Source organism: Phaethon lepturus, unplaced genomic scaffold, assembly GCF_000687285.1.
Source record: "Phaethon lepturus isolate BGI_N335 unplaced genomic scaffold, ASM68728v1 scaffold13908, whole genome shotgun sequence".
Lineage (NCBI taxonomy): Eukaryota > Metazoa > Chordata > Aves > Phaethontiformes > Phaethontidae > Phaethon > Phaethon lepturus.
The window spans coordinates 7984-28993 of NW_010556986.1; the positions used below are offsets into that span (position 1 = coordinate 7984).

The 21010-nt window shown below is 42.4% G+C and overlaps 1 protein-coding gene across 1 annotated transcript in view; it reads right to left on the reverse strand.

The window, feature by feature from the left end:
- The window catches only part of ATF6 (activating transcription factor 6), a 77728-nt gene that overhangs the window by 6295 nt on the left and 50423 nt on the right, over nucleotides 1-21010 (reverse strand). Inside the window, exon 13 of the mRNA XM_010292628.1 lies at nucleotides 11288-11372. Within this exon, the coding sequence (XP_010290930.1) occupies nucleotides 11288-11372 (85 nt within the window). The remainder of the gene's footprint in view (nucleotides 1-11287; nucleotides 11373-21010) is intronic.

Below are 21010 nucleotides of genomic sequence, written 5' to 3' on the forward strand. Positions count from 1 at the left end.
CGCCCAGCTCCGGGGCTGGCCTGCTGAAGGGCTGCAGCTGTCCCCAGACATAATTTGGGGGGCTTTCTCCGCTCTGTCACTCACTGAGCAGCCCTGACTGTCCTACCCAGCACATCTGGACAACGTTTCCATCTGAAGGGTTGGTATACATTACCAAATAAGTATATAAATGAAGCAGTGTTACTGTAACAGCTACAAAGACTAAAAATACACTCCCTGCAACAACGCAGCAGGGTTCCTAAAACATTTACAGATTTGCTTGTTAGACAGGATTCTTTGAGGCAAGGGAGAAAGTTCTGTTGTGACCCAAATATCTTCTCTTTTAAAAAGCAAATTCTTGCTTGGAACTATTTCCAAACAAACCGGCTGCAATGGTCTCACCTCTGTGGACTCAGTTGCCCGCAGTCCCTGACACGGGTTAAGTGAGATCCTGGGCATTTCAGTTCTCCAGGTCCCCTGGCACCTCTCAAACAGCGACCCAGGCTGCTGGGTCTATAGGCACACAGGAGCAGGGGCCATCGTCAGAAACACTGGATCCACATAATCAAAGTCACTTCGACAAGCCACGAGCGACAGCAAGGACACAGCGTCTCTCCCCATGTCTAAGCTGTTGGAGCCTTGGTGCTGGGGGCTATCCAAGGGGGATATATACAGGCACGAGGCAAGAAAATCAGAGGAAACAAGTTCTCTGTGGCCTCCTGAGGAAATAACAGAGCCACGGGAGAGATCGGCACTGTCTGTGCACGAGGAGCACAACGTGCCCTTAGCTTACACCACTATGTGACTTTCTGGAAAAGGCCAGTGCCTGTGGGGAACGTGGTCAGTGGCAGATCTGTGCCAGATGTGCTTTTGCAGCACCTGGTCCAGGCTAGGAGTTCTCAGGGAAAGGGATGGTTCTTCCCAGGGACCATCTTCCACCCGATATCCCACCTTCCTTTCCAATCTTCTTTCATGCTGCACAGACACTTCCCTCAAAGAGAAAGAACATTCGCTACAGAGGAGAGAGCCCAGTGTGGATCTACTGTGATTGCTCTTGTTTTGGAGAGGGAGCCAATGGTCATCTCAAGAAAAGATCGGAATCACCAGTGTTGACCCTCCCAGGCTCATCATTTAAAGCTCCCTCAGGTACAGTATTTCTCAGAAATACTGAGACATTTTTGACAGTGCTGGCTGTGCATATGTGTGTTGTTGGCAGGGTATCGTTGCTGCAGGATGGCCATATTTGAAACCAAACCAGCTGTGGCAATGCTAATGACAAGGAAGAAGAAAAAAAAAAAAAAAGAGGAGAAAACAAAGACAAGGGGCAAAGCAGTTCTGCTGCACAGAAAACTCTCTTGAGAGTGAAGGACAGAGGCTGGAAAGAGAGCAACTCTGTCGGGCAGAACCATCCCATGTCTGCTTGGGAGGCACAAGTAATATAAACAAACTCCTCACACAGCCTGCAAATCCAGACATACCCACTTACAAGGCAAATAACTATACACAGGAGAGTAGCCTAAAAAGGCATTCCTAAAGAACAAGGGGTGGAGGGCTTGTCCCAGGACAGCACGTAGGGGACTGCTCCCTCTGAGTGCAGCAGGGAGGGTCTGCGAGCCATGGGCACGCTCCCTTTGGTCCCCGCCATGGGTCTAGCATCCTACAGACACTCTTAGAGCTGGAAAACCTTTCTGGCCCAATGCTATCTTTGGTTTTAAATGCTAGCAAGCTCCTCCTTTTCCCGCTGGGCTGGGGGACTGGCCACTCTCCTTTTCTAGCCTTGGTACTGCCTAAGGATGGCTGTTCTGCACAGGCAGAAGAGCAACGTCCTGGCAGCAAAGTCCCATCCAGCACGTTCTTCTGCCTCTAACAGTGACCAGCGGCAGCAGCAAAAGTCAGGGCAAGCATGTACTTTCAGTGATACATGAAATAGTAAGTAACTGCTTCCCAGACACCTTATCTACACCATTCATGGTTCTTCAGGTTCTGTCATAACCCTTCCCTCAGCCCTTGCTGTCAAATTCAACAGTCACTGTGGTAGGGAAGCTGTAACACTCCTTGGTCATTCCTGTTGCTTTTTCTCCTGCATCTTTCATTGTTTTATATATCTATAAACATCTATGACCAAAAATGCATAGTATTGAAGATGGGGATTCAGCAGGGCTGTAAAGATGGTCCATGCTTTGTTTTCTACTCCCTCTCTGAGGAAGGATGCGCAGTGGCTCCTCTGCAGCTCGCTTATCTGCCACTGTATGTTTGGTCAGGAACACTTTTCCCACGTAAATTCTTTTGCATTATTTCACACCAAGTTTCACCTGCTGATCAGAATTTCACTGCTTCCCAAGATCTCCCAGCCTGTGCCTGGAGACGCAGGGGCAGTGACCCCAGCACAGACCTGCATGGGAGTCTACTGGTAACATCACCTTCATTGCAAAATGTGACCATCTGTTTCCACTTTTCATTTATACCTTTCAAGGAGATACCAATCCACAAGTGAGCCCTCTTGCCTCGCAAAAACTTCCTTTCTTTTAGCAGTTTCTGAAGAACTACTTTCTTCCAAGTTTTTGAACACTCAGGTATGTTATTGGGCTGAAAAGACTGCCCTTATCCTCACACTCGCTAATCCTCTAAGGCACTAAAGTAGGCCTTTGCTCTGCAGAAGCTGTGCTAGCTCTTCCCAATCTATCGCATGGCCCCGGGCATGCTCAACTCTGACAGATTCAGCCAGCTTGTGCAAAAGTAAGACTTGATTTTTTACAGTTCCTGAGGCTACTTTAAAAAAGTTTGCCTCATTTGTCACTTGCCATTCTCCTGATAACTATATAGCTTTAGTGGTTAACACCAGCACAAGAACTTTTTGCTCTTTCCGTCAACAGCGCTGACTTCAACTTTAAGTGCTCTTTCACACCTTGATTCTCTACAGGCACTTAGAGACTCCCTGGCAGGCATCCTCTGAAAAATGCTTTTATTATTTTTTTTTATGCCTCAGGCACTGTTCCTCAATATCTTTTTCTGGCTTGACTTCCTACGGTTTGACATTTAGTCTGCCAGAAATTGTGCTCTTTTTTCTATTGGCTTCAATGTCTATTGTTTAAGAGAGAGCTTCTTACTTCTATGAATCTACTTTAATGTGTTACTTAAGTCTGTTGGATTTTTTAGGGTCCTTTTAAAGACTTTTGCACAGAGCTTTTAATCTTTAATCAGTCTTCATACCATTTGCCAGCATTTTACCCTACTGGTTTTTCTTTTAATATGTTTTCCTATTGTTATTTAGCCCTTACCTTTGAACTGTAGTATGTACTTCACTATTTCAATTTGTAGGCACTTACTGATAAAATTAAAATTTAACTATTTGACTTCATTTTTTTCAAGAGGCAGCATCACTTTTTCATTGACATGCACCTTCTCTATCACCCAATATCACTTGTTTCCTAGCGTTAGCATCTCACTGATTTAAGAGTGAAGGCTGGTGTGAGCCTGTATTCACTTACAGTTGAAATGTCTTTATAGGTTGGATGGTATCCAAGGAGTGAGCTGAATTTTCCACCTGTCTCACTTGGATACATAAAATTACCTCATTTATTTAGATACTGCGATCAGCTCTTGCTCGTAGTATTTTTAATATCATCTCTGTGAAGCTTCTGTCTGCATGTGGTGAGCACTTTCCTCCATGTGAGCTTCTCCAATTCAATGCATTTACCAGTTAATTAAAAAAAACCCACAACATACACAGATGCTGCCAAGTGCCTATCTGAGCATAGCACACTAATAAAAGAAGTGACACGTCCGTTTCAAAGATTTCTGTTTCCCAGCTACAGCAAATTTAGAGCTTTAATGTATGAATCCTGCTCTCAAACAGAGGTGCCTCCCTCCTCACGGCGAGGGGCAGCTCAGGCTGGCAATCATTTCTTCATCCACATTCACCCAGAAGGCATTTGTGCTGTACTGGGATATGCCATGGTCTTTTCACCCAGGGCTACTACAGAGTAAGACAGGATGGAGGCAGATGATTTACAATGAAGTGGTGGATGGCTGAAATTGAGAATGTTCTTCAGGTGCTCAGGATGTATTTTTCAATCGCTTTCCTACAGCAACCCTGCTGCAAAGGATCAAGCCTGGAGGACACCCAGGAAGCACATGAGGAAGCACCAGAGGTAAGGTGGGCTGGACAAGGCGGGTGAGGAAAACTGCGGTGCGGAGGACTTCGACCTGGGATATGAGAAGGCAGCAAAGGCCTCCCGGCCCCGCTGGCGGCAGTCTCCTTAGAGACTGCAATCCAAACACTGAAAAAGACTGTCCTGGACTGCTGTGTTTTTACTAATCTCTAGGTTTACTCCAGTGATGTTCTCAAGACAGAACTCATAAATGTGAACCTCCTCTACCAGTGCTGTTGCAATTTTTTATGTTTTTACAGGGTGAGGTCATTATGGATAATTACGTTTCAGATCACTGCAGAAATAAAGAGCTACCAGTAACCAGAGTTGGCCTGTGTATCACAAACATAAAACTGTGTTTGCCACCTATAATTTAACAGTAGGAGGAATTATGTAGTCTTGAATTTACAACATCTGAAAATATATTAAAGCAGATCAGCTGGGCTCAAGGCTAGAATTACGACGTGCTGCACACATGCAGTTCAACGCAGCCGAGATGGCAACAGTAATCTCACAGATGGGGATGAAAGTTTTCTCTTTGCTTTGCAGCACAGCTCTCGGCACGGTGCTCTCTGTACAGCTTGGTGGGAGAGCATACCTACACGGCAGTATCAGCATTCAGAGTTAATGAACATCTAGAAGACAGGGTCTCTGCAGCGAGAAGCATACTCGTTCAGTTCTAAACCGAACTGGGCTCCTTCTGCAACTCCATACTGGCACCCATGCCGGCAGCTTATGTCACGCCTTTCTTTTTTCTTCTACTTTCTGGATTTTATAGAAGTGTGTCTTTTATATGGAAAAAACCAATCTGGTGTAAAAACTCGATACTGGCATTGGAAATACTTAAGTACGAAGTCCAATTAATTTATGACTCATTCTCTGCCCCCTTCATGAACAGTGTGCTCCCAAGAAAATGCCATCTGTAGCATTTATCCTGTCTATAACAGAGAAGAGCAGTCACACTGGGGCTTGGCCTGCTTTATCACACAAAACCCAAGAGATACTCTTTTTCGTACTAATGAAGGGGCAAAAAGGCGCAGAAGATTCTCTGAAATCCTCTTCCTGTTCTTTTGAATACATAAAAATAGGTTACTCATTTAGCAATTTAGGTAAACAGCTTGTTATGAAAAGTCACTGGGGAATAAGCTTTTATGATTTCATTTCTTGATCGTTTCCTGTCTAACTAAATAAACATGAACTTAAGTGACACAGATTCCATTACTTTTGTGCACAGATTCTTGAATGATTTCTTTCATACTGTTTTGAATAATTTAATCTCCTCCTTCCTGTCAAAGACAACATATATTAACAGACAATAGTTAGGGAGAGCAAAGCCTCTCAAAGACAAGAAAATCTGTTGAAAACTTCTTTTTAAGGTTGAATCTAGGCTATGATCAATTTTGATATTCAAAGAAATGTAGGAAAGTTTGGGGAGTACTCTGTTTTGATAAACTGCGCTTTTACATCACTCTGAAAAGGGAACAGGAGTGAGAATAGCAGCCTCTTACAATATGACTAAATTCTGTCATTAAAATTCCTTTATAAAATACGTTCTGCTGTGATTTCTATCCTGACCTTTACAGCACAGCTTTACATCAGCACGAGAGCTGAAGTACATCTGTGAAATTAGCAAACCATCCTAACGACAGCAGAACCACAGTAACTCGATGTGCTGCTTGTCCACGACTGCACACAGGAGTTAGCAGACTCTCCTTGTTTCTCAGTCCAGGCTCAGTAATCAACTGTTGCAGTGAGGTCTAACCGAGAGCTCACCATGGCTCTGATTTTTCCCTGGTCAGGCTTCACTAAACTACTTTTATTACTCAATTGGCAGCTCAAGCAGCAGAAGGGTGGCATTTTCAAAATGGCCTGTAAACTTACAGCATGGAGACATCCTCAGACATATTTTCTTACATCCTGGTTTAGAGGTCTTGAGGCTTTGAAGGATTCTCAGTGACCTTCTTAAAAAACCTTAGCAGCTATCCCATCTTTCATCACACAGATACATACACAACTCCCGGAGACTTCTGCTCATACACTACGGCCTGTAAGGCTGCGCTGAGTGCTCAGCACTTTCTGCTAAGTCCAGATACAAAAGCAGAAACAATGAGGAAAGTATCTCTACAGATCATACTTGCGTACCTAAGAGATGTGTCCTCTGTACCTACTAGAGTGATGTGAGCTTCTCAGTCTGGGGCCAAGGACAGTGGCTGTGAGGGAGCCACAGGGACTAAGACTTGGCTTCTAAGCATGAAGAGAAGAATGAACCAAACAACAGCTAGAGATAGCTGGGGCCATCAGCCTCCTGGAAACCATCCAAAGTGAGAGAGAAGGCTACCCAAAATATTATGCAGCAACCTTCAGGGAAGTCAGCTGCTGTAAGTGGTATGTATTGTTTTAGACCTTCCTCATTCAATGACTGACCGGGAATTCTGCTTCTTGCTCTGAAAGACGGAAATGGCATCTTTTGTTTGCTTGACCCTGAAAGGCAGAGGAAGTTGGAGACTTTATTTATTCAACCCCAAGACATGGGAACTTACAGAACATTGTCACTTCCCTAAGAGCTTTTTTTTTTTTTTATTTTCCTTCTCAGCCTTTGTGGGTTCTGTTTGCCTTATGGATTTTTCACAGACAGTTTGCTACCAGCCTTGGACATCTGTGAGCGGCTTTTGCATGTGGCTGTCAGTTGAAAGAATGTTCTTTGTAGTTGCATGCAAATAATCATGCTGCTTGATGGCAGAAATCCCTCCAGTTTTGATCAAAAAGCCTGACCACTAGATTTGTTATTGACCATTTTAATTAGAATGCATATTATTTCAGAGCACTTTTGAAGTCTGTTACATCAGTAGGATGATGGATGCTAGGAAGGAAGGCTGAGGGAAGTGGCGGAAGAAGCTGGCCAACACAACAGAACACATGAACTTTGCAAAACTCACCATCCTGTTCACAGTAAATATCTGCCTTTGGGAGACTATTTTGCTGTTGTGTTTCATGAAAAAAAACCCCAACCCTTAAAAGAACAGGGCTCCTTAAGAACCAGGAACATGCAAGTTATAGAGTCAGACACAAACAACCTCAAAGGCAGACTGAAGACAAGTCCCATTGTATGACATTAGACTAAGGACCTATCCAGAATATTTGTAAAAAATTCAAACCTCTCTGTCACGGCTGTGAATTCCCAGAAAATAAGCCTCAGATCTCATGTTCACCATCAGGTCTCTCACTTTTGTTTGGCTGAGAGTACAGACACCAACCCTAAGTTTAAAGAGAGCAAATAATGGGATGACTTTCACGTACAGGGAACTGTTTTGCACAGGGAATTGTTTTGCACAGGCATCCTACAAATAAAAAAAGGCCTTTTTCATCTTTGTGCTGCTGCTAAGGCCACCAGTACTCACGGTGAGTACACACCTGCACAGACATTTACAGCTGCTCCTACCAAGAAAAAGTGTAAACTGTGAGAATATCGAATCTAATCCTAAGGAGAAATGCATTAGTCAAAGAGGCTACTTCGGCTAAGCGTTGAATGCCATCTCCTGCACTGAGTGACTGTACATATGTTCTCATTTTTGTGTGTTGCAAGGACAGGACTACTGCTGGTGTGTGCTGCGCCGCAGAGCTGCAGGCGTCCTGCAGAGACAAAAGGCTTGTGCTTTGGGTAGGAAGAGTAGCTTAGCTATGCTGTACTCTATTGATTATTTTCATCCAAAGATCAATGTTATAAACCACTGCATTTTTTACAGCAGTTAAGTAAATATAAGGCTAATGGCAGATGTTTTCATTTAAACTTCAAGAAAGGCACCGCCTATATGTCAATTTGGAATTGCTGTAATGAGCCAACAAGACTCTGAATTACAATAAAAGCAAATTTAGGAATGAAATCTACTGGAGACTTAACTGGTCTCAAGTGCATAGTTAGATTTCTAAAATAATAGCTGCAATCCAGCATAACAAACATGACTTGCTTAAAAACAAAAGCCGGAGTTTAACTGTAAATTGCAGTTGGCTTTCATTCCCATGAGAAACTGCAAGATATTTCTGCTTGGAATAACTTCTCCGTAAAGGCACACGAATGGTGCTCCCAAAACCATGTACAGTGGGATTAGGACTACCCAGTACTGCTTTTTTCCTTGCACGCTTACCAACCCTAAGGTCCTTAGGTCCCATCAGGCAGATTTTCTGTAGGTACTACTTTGTGTCCACAAATGATGGGGCTTTGTCATTGGGCAGAGGCAGGTCAAAACTGCAGCCAGCAGGGAAATGGGAGAAGGGTAAAGGGCTGCGAGAGCATCTGGCCAGGCAGAAATGGAGGAGCTGGCAGCAAGTACTGGCTGTGAACTGGGAGGGTTGGCCCAGCAAGCTTGGACAGGGGTTTAGAACAGAGCGGGGAAAGAGGAATTGGTAAGAGGGGCGGAATTAACATGTACTAACATGTAACAAGTGACTATGCTTAAAAAAAAATGCTTAAACATATTTAGCATATGTTAACATATTAAACATGTTTCTGTGCACGTGCAGGAGAAGGAGCACACAGGAGAAAGTTACAAGGTAATGGCCATTTTTAGACTTTTCCAGCATATAACAACTGATTAGTTTTTATCAAGTTTTTATCTTGAAAATGAATAATGTACTGTTATTGCTTCATACAATATTGTTCTCTTAAACTTCCATCGTATTGGATGCACACATACATGTACCTGTCCACTACAAAATTTTCTGTTGAGATTTGCCATTAGCTGCAAAGCACTAGCACTGCCACTGGCCAGCTTTACCCCAAGTCTTCCCTCCAAGAAAAATTCTTCAAATTGTAAACCTCATTCTGCTTTGTACACTTTCGAAAACTGCCAGACCAATCTTGCAGAGCCATGTCATTAATCTCCACACAGAGTCATGCAGGAGAGTGACTGAACTCATTGTACTTCCTAATCTTTGTCCGTACCTGTTCTCTGTCCCGGCAGCCAGCAGTGGGAATGGCTAAAGCCAGCTAAAGGCAGTCTCGCTAGCGGAGCTCAGAAGACAGTCAAGCAATCAAAGTGCAATCAGAAAAGGATGACAGTCCTGCTGGGCAAAGACTCTCCAAGCAGTTCAAAGGGTTCTCTACTCAACTGCAAGCCGTTTCATGTTTGGAAATGCTGTCATGGGTAAACTTTAGTACACAGACTAATAAAGATCCTGCAGAAGAAAGCAAGTGAAGAAGTTTCAAAGCAAAGGCCACTTCACTTGCATTCCCTTCATCTCCTCTGCCAGGGTTGTGGTAGCAAAAAGGCAAGTAAGTGGCAGTGGAAAAGGTTTCTCTTCTTCCACAGAGATCTGGCTGAGGCACGAGAAAAGACAGGAGGGGACGAGTTCCTTCACTGAAACTCTTGCCAATTCCTCCCAGGGAGACCCAGCCTCTTCTAGCAGCCAACTCTCTGCAGGTGGACAAAGAATTAAGGTGGGCTTAAAAGAACAGCAGACAGCTGGGAGGAAAGCTTTGTTGTCAGCTAACTTCCAGATGCTTTTTCAGGACATGCTCAGTCCCTGCGGAGGCAAAATAGGGTGGAGGAGGAACAATGCTCTCAGAGGAGAGAAATGGGTTCTTCTCCAGGCAGAAATTTTTAGGGAATCATCTCCTCCAGGTAATCTACTACTAATAAAATTAAAAATCAAGCCAGGTTACCTATGGGCTCTTGTGTGTCTTACAATTTTTTTCCTAATAGCTGGCTGAGTGTCACAGAGGAAGCAAATGTTTGATGCTGTTGTTTACTTAATGCTATCCTTGCATCTCATCTGTTTCAACATCTCTGCCCAAATCCCTGGACATTTTTTTATTTCCTGGATTATGCTGATGTTCTGAAGAAAAATCCCAATGAACTCAAGTAACTATAATTTCACAATGTTTCATCATTAATGAAGGATAAGATTTGTCACTGGGTTCTGATGTGTATTTTCCAAATTATATTTACTCCAACAACTGAAAAGCTATTTCAAGTAAAACACGACTCAGTAACATGTAAAGAAGAAATACTTTGTAATTTAGAAATACTGTTTGTTCTCCAAGTGATAAAGTGCCCATTTGCACGTGATAATTCAGATCAGCCAGAAAAGGATTTTTGTAATGGACATGAAAAGGGAGTTTCAGACAGATAAATGCCGAAAATAATTCTGATACATCTAATAAAAATTCCCCTAAGCTAGCTGGTTATAGATTATCACACTCAACTTATTGTACTGCATGGGAAAATGTAACTATCAAAATGTTGAAAGCCTGAACTGATTTTTTTTTTCTTCATTTATGGAAATTCACATCATCAGATAATGTTTTTGGCATGCTTGAATAATGAAAACATTTGGGTTTATGATTCACTTGTACTGTAAAACATGTAAGTTTTTAAAAAGTATTATGGTGCACAGATACTCAGAATGTAAAGTTTATACTGTTACAGGGTTCACGATGTGTTTAATGACTGTGACAGTAACCCTGTGCCCCAAACATGTCCTAACTTGGCAGTTCCTCACCATATGAATTAACAATATATTTATACAGTTCAAGTCCTGTCTCCCATGTGGGACTAAAATGGAGATCAAGAACACTTCTGTTCACTAATAAGCCTGTGCCCTTAGGGCAAAGCTGGTTTATTTGCTGTCCTGTAGCACTGTAACATGATTATTATTATCCTGACCATGTACTGCTGAGAGGTCCCACTCACACTGAGTGTTGTATAACAGTGGTAAACAGCTGAGGAAGCCGATGGAAGGCAGTCAGCACCCTAACAAACCAGTAAGGCCAAGGAGTTTCTGCACTCGATGGGATCTTTGTAGCCACTGAGTTAGAGAAGCTAGATCACATTCAAGTCACCCTTAATCAGCTGTGTCTAAGTCACGGGGACTGGAGAGCACCACCCCAAGTCCTTGGAGAAGCCAGAATGAGATACTGCAGAACTGCTGGCCAAGGCACGCAGCCTCTCGTTACAGTCTCGGTGACCAGGTTCTGGTGATTTGCCAGCACCCCAGCTCCAGCAAGGACCTTGGCAACTAAGGCCCAGTAATGACCAGTTTGACTTCTTTTTCAAAGCTGTAACAACAAACATTTGATCTAGGTTTGGCTTCCACGTACAAGTCAGGCACATCTCTCTGAAATTATTCTCCTATTGCTCTCTTTCATGTTTTGGACTTACCATTGATGTTTACAGCTGGCAACACTATAGACATCTTTGGTCTTCTGGTCTTGTTATGTGTGGTGGCTGGCAATAACAGGTGGTCCTGGAAAACAGGGGAAAAGATGTGTTATATCTACCCTGGAAGTACAGACCTGGGAAAATTCCTTTCCATTCTGTCTTACAGGCATTCCACATAAACTATTTACGACAGCTTAGCAAATTCAAACTGTTGAGGGAGTCTTCCAAAAGTCACAGCAATTGCTCATGCTGTGTAACCGAGAAGAAATCCCTATTGCATGCAGCAGAATATGAAAAAGCCTTGATCATGTGGAAAGAGATGGAAACTACTATTAGGCCCTTGTTCAACAGAGTACTTATGTATATGATTAAAGTAATTTAACTTGACTTCAATGATGTTTAAACATGTGGTTAAGGGCTTTGCTGAATTGGAGCCTTTACTTGCAGTGCTGTCTGCTTTATATATAAATGTCATCTTGCTATATCTATGTCAAGCTCTACATCACGTGCCTTTTAGTAGGACTGTATCAGTCAGGGTTGTGACAGGGTGGAAATATGAGCTCTGCTGACAAAACCTACCAGGGAAGTTTGATGGCAAAGCTGGGCTTTAATAGCTTATCTCAGCTGTGAGGTGGCTGGGTGCTGCTGTAAGACAGCAATGTTCAAGCTAAGTACCCTGGGTTTTAGCAGTGGAAGCTGCATCTGCAGGAGATGTTCTGGATGTGGACCTTACCTGCACAGAAAAACACAGGATTTTGCTAACTATTGCTGAACTTGAATTGCTCAACTTGCAGCCTGGAAAAATACGGTCCTTTCCTTATCAACAGAAGTAACAGAACATAAAGAATCAGTGCAGGCATCTCCCATATTGTTGTACTAGGCTGATCTTGATGGACCAAAGAAAGACCACTAAGGATGAGGGACCATGCCTTTCAAAGCTTAGCTTCCCTGACAGAAGGTTGCTTCACTGCACCATCTCAGTACACAGTGGGCGCTTTGAGGGAAGTATATTTGCTCTCTCTTAGTAATTAGGAGCAAAAGACTGTGTTTATATAACTGACAACTCAGGCTCTAAGCGAAACAAAAACCTGCCGATCACTAAGTAACTTTTCCAGGCCCCAAAGAATTAATGGAGAGGTTTATTTTGGAGAGGTTGCCCAGAGAGGTGGTAGATGCCCCATCCCTGGAAACATTCAAGGTCAGGTTGGATGGGGCTCTGAGCAACCTGATCGAGTTGAAGATGTCCCTACCCACTGCAGGGAGGCTGGACTAGATGGCCTTTAAAGGTCCTCTCCAACTCAAGCTATTCTATAATTCTATGAGATTTTCCCAGCCCCTGTGTTTGCCTCTCTCCCAATCCCAGCAATGCCAAATTCATTCCCAGTGTCTCTGAGAAGAACGAAAGCCGGCAGGTGCCACCATGTCAAACATGCAGAGACCAACTCATTAAGAAGTTTTTGCAACTGTCCTAAAATCAGGTCCGAACACCTGCATTTCACTTTTCAAGATCCAGACATCTATATCCCACGGTTAAAAAGCAGGAACAAGTTTAATGCTCTCGTCTTATTTTATGCTTTCCCATTTGTAAAACTCCCACAATATTTTACAAACCCAGCACTCTGAAACTTTACATGCAGCTTGTCACCTCCCTGGTTAAGGGTAAGAACAGGCACACAAACATCTCGTGCTTTTAGCCAAGGTTATCTTTTTTGCATTAGACTTCCTTCAGGACACAGTTGTTAACTTCTTAATGTCAGGGTAACTGTATTTTCCCCATTTTAATATCTAAACACTACACTGCTCTGTCTAAGATTCAGAGAACTGAGTTACACACAAAGTTAAGTGTTAAATATATCAGGGTATTCTGTAGATACATTGCAGAAATAGCACACTCTCTTTTCCCCACCAAAAAATCCCCCAAAAAACCCAAATGACTGACCATAAGAAGAAAACATTACTTCAATAAATGACTGTAATTAAAAACATCTTGGTACCAAAATTATAAAACCACTCTGGTATAATTCTCAGACTACATATGTAATTTCAATTTAATTTTTGAACCACTGAGATTAAGACAACACTCAGGAAGACAATGAACTTCACAGAAAAACTGTTCTTGAAATTCAGTGTTCCCAAGGGAACAAGCCAAAGATAAGATGTCCATTAAAACCACATTTTGTAACAATGTCCATGATTTGACAACTATTTTTAACATTGCTTTAAAAATGTTTATCCTGTTTTTTTCTTTTTTTTTAATGCTTCTGAGAGTCCACAACATCACCGAGGAGAACACAAGTAATGCACAGATGATCACCTGTGAATCATTACAGGTAACTACTATGTTTTTGCTAACATATCTGAAGATTGGTACATTAACTGATGATGGCTTAGTTTTGCTTATAATGGCACCTTTACTTACTATATGTATAAAATGTATTAAGAACTATCACAAAGACTTTACAATCAGAGTACCTCTACAGAAATAAACAGCAGTATCATGACAGAAATGCCAAATTTCCAGATAGCAACAAAATAATGAAAATTCCTCAGGTACCTCCTCTATCATATATTACCTTTTTGGCTGCACCAGGGGAGGTTCAGATTGGACATTCAGAAACAGTTTTTCACCCAGAGCGTGGTGCAATCCTGGAACAGGTCAGCACAGTGCTAGGGGATCTCTCTCTTTGGAGGTTTCCAAGATCCAGCTATAGAAAGCCATGGCTGCCCTTATGCACACTTGGCGACAGTTCCACTTCAAGGAGGAGCTGGGCTAGGCACCACCAGAGGTTTTCTCTACCTGTTTTGATGATCTTATGATTGTCCTTCTGCAGTCCACAGGGCAGACACTGGCAGTACCAACTTCTCATAAGGGTCCTGTGGTGACTACAGAGGCAGTGCAAACACCTCAGACTTGGCCTTTACAAGCTCTGCATCTCCTACATCATGGTTAAATTCAAAGGCTTGGCTCAGACTGACTCTGCAGTTAACAAATTTCATTTCCATGACTACAACGCAGCCAAACTATGCACTAATACTGCTGGGCAGGTTCACATTCCACCAAACTGATCTGCTGGAAAACAATAATTTATTCTAAATGTTGCATCAACAATGAGATGCAAAATTCACCTTTCTTAGTTCCGCCTCACCTAGAAACCATTTTTTTTTTAAATACCAGGAGTTAGATTTAATTGCAACTAATTTTATACTTCTGTGAATGACGTTTCAAGAGCTGCAAAGAAGAAATGAGCAGCTCACCACTATCTGCTCTCCTTCCTCATAGTTCTGGCTTAAAACAAAAACACTAAGTCATTTTCTGGTAGATCAGTCAACTGAAGTGGACAACTCCAGCAGGTATTTCACTCTACACTAAGATGGCACTGGAGATGACAGGAGCTCCAGCGAAGCCTGCTGCTCTCCAGTGACTATCAGAAGAATGAGGTCTAGTTCAGACTGGGCTACCAACATCCAAACCCCCAAAGCTGTATTAAATCCCACCCAGACAGTCTTCTTTCTCTGACTCAGAGAAACAAACGGACCATTGTTTTCTAGTCAGTCACTCAAAATCAAAGGACTATAAGGAAGGAAGGCAGATATATAAAATGCCAATATTATAATCCAATCTAACCTAATGAAGTGAACTGATTCTACACAAATCATGGCAGGCCCAACACATCCTGCTCAGCCACACAAAATCCTGTTAGAGACAGAAACCGATAGGATAAAAACTTTGACACTTACTATACATGCACTGTTCCTAGCAATCCCTCTACACACAACCTGACATGATCAACTCATTGGATCTGAAACAAGTTGCATAGGGAACCATTTTCAATGAAGCCACTCTGCTACCCAAGACGTTAAAATTCACCCTCCCTTACTTTCTGGACTCCGAAACGTCTCCTAAAACTACACAGCCAAGGGGTTCACGTATCAGTTCACCTGCTACTCCTCTGTTTTACTGGAGCACTTTGAACAGTGTGAGAGGGAAGACCCAGAGCCTTCTGCTCCCACAGCAGGTAGTGAGGCAATGAAGTAATTTCCACTCGCATTTGTGTATCCAAACACGCTTTGGAGTAGCCGCACAACCCCTCAGTGTTTCAACAGCAACTTTGGAGAAGACAGACACATAAAAAGCCAGTCAGCTCTCTAAGTCCGAACTGCTACAAAGAGCTAATGTGCAAGATGCACAGACTGTCTGGAAGTTGGATACTGCCCATCTCTGCTACAAAGAGCCATTTTAAAAAATCTGGAATTAGGGAAATTTATCCGTCATCTTAATAATTGTTATCTTTTATATGCGGGAGTGTTGTTCTGACAATCAATCCTATTGCAAAGGTAGCAGCGGGTTTGCTGCAGAGTATCATAAAAATTTTTCCTACAGTTTAGCTACCTACAACATCCTTGAGCCTAGAAGTCTTCAAATAGTCCACAACTTTTATTTGAAAGCAATACCTAATTATTTATATGCAACATAAATGAGCACACGGATTAGTAATTAGGAAGAAATTAAACATGTAGAAACACTGAATGTATTTCTAACACATAAAATATTTTCTCCTGTCCTATCCTGTTCTGAAGTATGCTGAATTGCATCCTGGAAGGGGGTGTGATGCTATTACTCATCCCTAATTTTAAACACTAGACCAAAATATCTAAAATTAAAACACTGTTTGTGATATTAACACATGGTATAAAACTGACAATGAGAAAAACCAAATCTTACAAGTCAGCATCTGGCCCATGAGCATGAATGTCAACCAGAAGCAGAATAAATCACAACTATTACCCAACAACAGATGGCCTTGGCTTGGGCCAAGATTTGCACTTAGATGAGATGACAATTTAAATAGACGATGCAGACCTGAGACTGCTGGCAGAATGACTGGAAAAATATCAGCCTGGAAAGACAATATTTCAAGTAAGACCCTAGCTTTACCATTCTCATTTTGCTTTTGATCATCTCTACAGTTTGGTGATATTGAAGCCAGATGAGATAGACAGATAGATAAATATAGATATAGATACTAAAAATCCAGCCACAAATGTATTACCTTAATTTAATTAGTTGGGATACAGAAACACATTTTTTCCTGGGGATAAAGTCTGAAGCTGCTACTTGCTAAACTTCTGATAATAATCACATTTATTAAGACCTTGCCACCATAAAACATTCTGGGCACTATATAATTAGAATATAATTTACCAGAGTTGTAAATATTTAGAAATAAGGTGCCCCTATAGAATGAATTTCCTCACTGAATCTTTTTACTCTGCTGGCTATTTCAGTGCCTGCTGATCTGCTTCTGGACTCAACGACACATGGAACCGCAATAAAGATTTTAAGGCTTCTTACATAAGATCAGTGTTGTCAGGGCTCTAACAAGGATTAAGCTTTGGAGCCTCATGTATCTCTAACCCCCACAGTCAACTGGCAATGGAAATCCTGTTCCATCGTGTTAGAATATTCCCTAACTGGCTGCTCCTGCAGCTTCAGCCCGAGTCCCATGACACGTGGTTTGCTTCTCAAAGTCTCTACTACCTAGGTGACAACCTGTGGGCATCTTCACTTTAATTTAAAAAAAATAAAATAATTGTTTCTAACTCTCATCGTTAAAGGACATAAAGAAAATATCGTCACTGCATACCAGGACGTTTCATTAAACAGAGAGAAAACACACTATTCAAAAGTCTTTTTAGGTGGTTTTTTTTTTAAACTATCATCATTTCATGAGCCAGACTCTTGGCTTTTAAATTATTAGAACTGGCAATATAGTTTGCTTTGGCTTTTGCAACGCAAGTCCCATCAGCAAAGCCGCACGCAGCAGCGGACGCTTCCGCGGGGAGCAGTATGCCGCCTAGCTATAGGCAATCTGCAGAGCTCCTCCTCCATTTCTGTGCATTTGAAAGAAACACAAAGGAATTAATCCTTGCAGCATGCCCGTGATGGAGGAAAATATTACCAGTGCTATGGGGAATGTTTAGAGGACATGTGCATGCATTTGAGGGATACCCGAGTGACACAGGACACAAAGGAATGGATTTCCAAACGCGCCAAGGCTCCGCACTCTCAGCATGAGCTGTCTTTCCTCCTACCCCTGAGGTTACTTATTTGTCAAATCAATTCCTCATGATCTTTCTTACCCTCTTAGCTGCTGTACTTCGGTACGGGTAAGTATTTTTCAAAAGCCTTTCCTAACGTCTTGGGCAAAGGCATTACCTACTAGAAAATAATTAACATAATTTAATGTGTTTTTTTACCATATATATAGCACATCTGCCTATGTAAACATTGTTTGCCATCCTACTAAAGGGCAAGCCATGCCTCTGACCCTTCCCAGTGGTTTGGAGCATGTACCCTGCAAAGCAACGATGTGATCTGTGGGGCTGCCGTGACTCCACTCCTGCGAGACAGGCCCTAACTCACCTCCCATCTCTCTTCTCACAAAGACTTCCTCAAGGTGTCCAGAGGAGCTCCACTCTCATTTAGAGATCCATCTCTGATGAACTAAGGATAATCTTTTCAAAAAGAAGTGCTATTTGTTACTTTACAGGAATAAAAGGTCCAAGGAGACTGGATTAAAATACCAAAGGAAAACCTTAATGTGCTGTTCTTGTAATTTGCCTTGATGAGGAGATTTGATCTTTACCATTGCCTTGGAGACCAGCTACGTGCTAGAGTATTGCAGCTAACAAAGACAGCTGCCAGAGCAGAGTGGGCAAATAGAGCCAGGCGCCTTGGCATGCCAAAGCCGCCTCTGTCCTGGCAGCTTCAGAAGACTTCTTACAGTAAACAAACACTGCAGCTGGGCATTTTTTCATCTCTGTTTATGACTAAGAGGTCTCCCAGGGAGTCATGCCTCAATCTCTTCTTGCCTGAATCTTCACACTGCGATTCTAGGACCACATTACAACCATTGCTGATACAGGCTGAGGAGCTTCCCGCGTCCCACTGAAGTGCTGGCAGCTCCCCAAAGCTGCCGGGGGTACCATTTTTCTTTAACGGCACTGCTTTTGGCAATGTTCAACATGTCCTGACAGCATAAAAGCTTATCTGCTAACTATCCAACCACACCTAGTGATCTCAAGATGAAGCAGATAGAAAGCAAGTGGCTTTTTGACTGTAAAAACCCGTACATCCAATCCACGTCCCGTCTTGCAAACCTAGTTTTTTGGAACAACCCTTAGGGATTTCAGGTCAATGAGATGACACTGGACCTTCTTTACAGGTACGCTTTTGGCCATACAAAGACTGTGAAACAAAAACGCGCTTTCGCAGGCTGAAAAAGCCGCATGCAACTTCAGAGACTGCGCTGTACAGGTCCTCTGAGGAGCTGGACTTTTCAAAACCCTGGTCTGACAGAGCCAATGAGACAGCTTTTCTTTCATAAACCACAGATTTTACACTTTTTTAAAATTCCAAAATAATTGTTTCAGGCTGTCTGGCTGTTGTCAGAGATGTGATGTTTCTGTCCTGATTTCCTACACAGGCCACTGAACCTGCACTGAGCAGCATCGCAGCCTTTGGCATGTGACTCCTAACTGGGAAGTGGTACCTGTGAAGCTTGAACTTCATTCTCAAGACAGCCAGGGCTGAACTTCATCAGCTCTCTGGACACAAAAGGATGCTGTTCTGCAGGAAAGAACTTACTGCAGTGCACGTCTGGCCTTGGGGCTGATTCTCATTTACCCTAGCAGGTCCCAACACTGCCAAGCACATAGCACGGATCATGGTGTAAATGAGAATCAGGTCTTGGCATATCTGTTTTTGGTTTCCTCTGTCAGTTTGAAGAGGACGTGTATGAAAGTTTACAAATTTGTAGAGGAAATGGCTGTATAATTTCACTATTGATTTGGTTGGGTGATGGCAACCATATGGTGTCCTGAGGATACACCACACTGGATACAGCACTGGTCCATCTGAAAATGCCAGAAGTTCTTGCAACATTGCTTTCGCTATCAGTGGATGTTGAACAGGGTGGTAACCGTAGAGGGGAGGGTGCCTCTGAAACTACCACTATCCTACCAGTTCAGTCTGACCCTTATATCTGAAAAGAATTGGGATGGTTTTAAGAGCACAGAAAAGAGAGGAAACTAGTTAAAAACCCTACACAAACTGTGACTCATAGCCACAATACTTGCACATTATACCATGAACTGTAAAGCTGCCTTGCTTTTAAAGTTGATGTGTGTCTCTTTTTTTTTTTTTTTTTTAAAGGTAGACCTTATAAATCCAAGCAGATTTACTCATCCTCTCATAGACCCTTACAGGGAATCCATGACATGTAAAGATGAGTATGGGAGTATGTGAAAGACGGGATAACGACTGCAAGGAATCCACAGAAAACCCGCAGTAAAAATTCACAAGGTCTCAGGCTCTCTGCACTGGCTCTTGACAGCCCACCCTGGGAGGCCCCAGTAGCTTTACCTCTTTGGGTTTAACAATAACCATTTAACTCAATTTGAAAGAGTACCAGTTCTGCATATATTAAACTTGAGGTTAGCTAGCATATATTAACCCAGTTTGATTTTGCAGCATACTTAAAGAAGAGAGTTTGCAATTGAGAATTCAACTCCCAACCCCTGATCATAGTATTTAATTACTTTTCTAAGTTTTAAGCCTATTTGGGGTGGGGGGGACACGGGACAGAACTGTGCCATAACAGGAAAGATCCCAGAAGTGGTGGGAATAGAGCTTCTTTTTCTGCTTTTATTTTTGCCAAAAGTGCTCCTATTCACACCAATGCTGTTCCAAACCCAGTGTTTCTGTGCACATGTGGTTTTTACAGCCTATACTTTGCACACAGCAATGAAGTGATGAGATATGCTTTTTAGTTAAGCGTTTTACCAGAAATAGCTCAATCCCACAGTCAATAAAATGTCCTGTAGTGTAAGATTACACCTTTCTGACATTCCCAGACAAATTTTTATAAGTAATACCTAACTGCAGCATGGAACACTTTCTGGTCACTGTCCCTGCAGAAGAGGGAATTGCTATCCAGTTTAGTTCCCACATGAGAGACTTTTTAATGAAGAAGTCTTTAGTACCTTTTATTGTCAACTATGCTACTGCCAGATGTGATATGGCCTGGGCTCCAAAACTAAACTAACTGGAAAGCACCTCGCTGTGAGTCAGACAGCCTTGTGAAAATCCCAGAGACCTCAGAGGAATGGAAAATTCACTCTGTCACAAGCCTCCTTTGGAGGAGTTTCCTCCATTCCCTTCAATGGCAGCACCGCTGCTTGTCTATGAGCAGGGCTCAGCTTTGGGGGTCAGCACTAAGCATTTTTTCTCAGTGTAAAGGAGAACCAGTGGCAAAGGACCTCTTCTGGATTAAGTATTAAAAAGGTTATGGAGACTGCTAAGAATACGTCTCCATTCACAAATGGAGACAGCAAACAAGAGAGCAAGAACTACTACTTTTTGCCCCTTCTCCTTTTGGATTGAATTTATGTTACATTGCCTTAAAAACCAAAAGGAACCTAAAGACCAGAGGCCAAATTAAAGTGACCTAGTTTAGATTTTTAAATGGACTGCAAGTGTCTCAGGCTTAGACATTTATTCAGATCATCTCTCTAGTAGCTCTTGACTCCCAAAAGATACAAAATACAACAAGCAGTCACAGAGGACCCAGTTTCAGAATGACTTGAGGCAAATTAAGCTTTCTTGCTGCTGAAACTGTTCCCGATTTCCTCTTCCTGCCTGTCCTGGGCTGAGCATTCCTG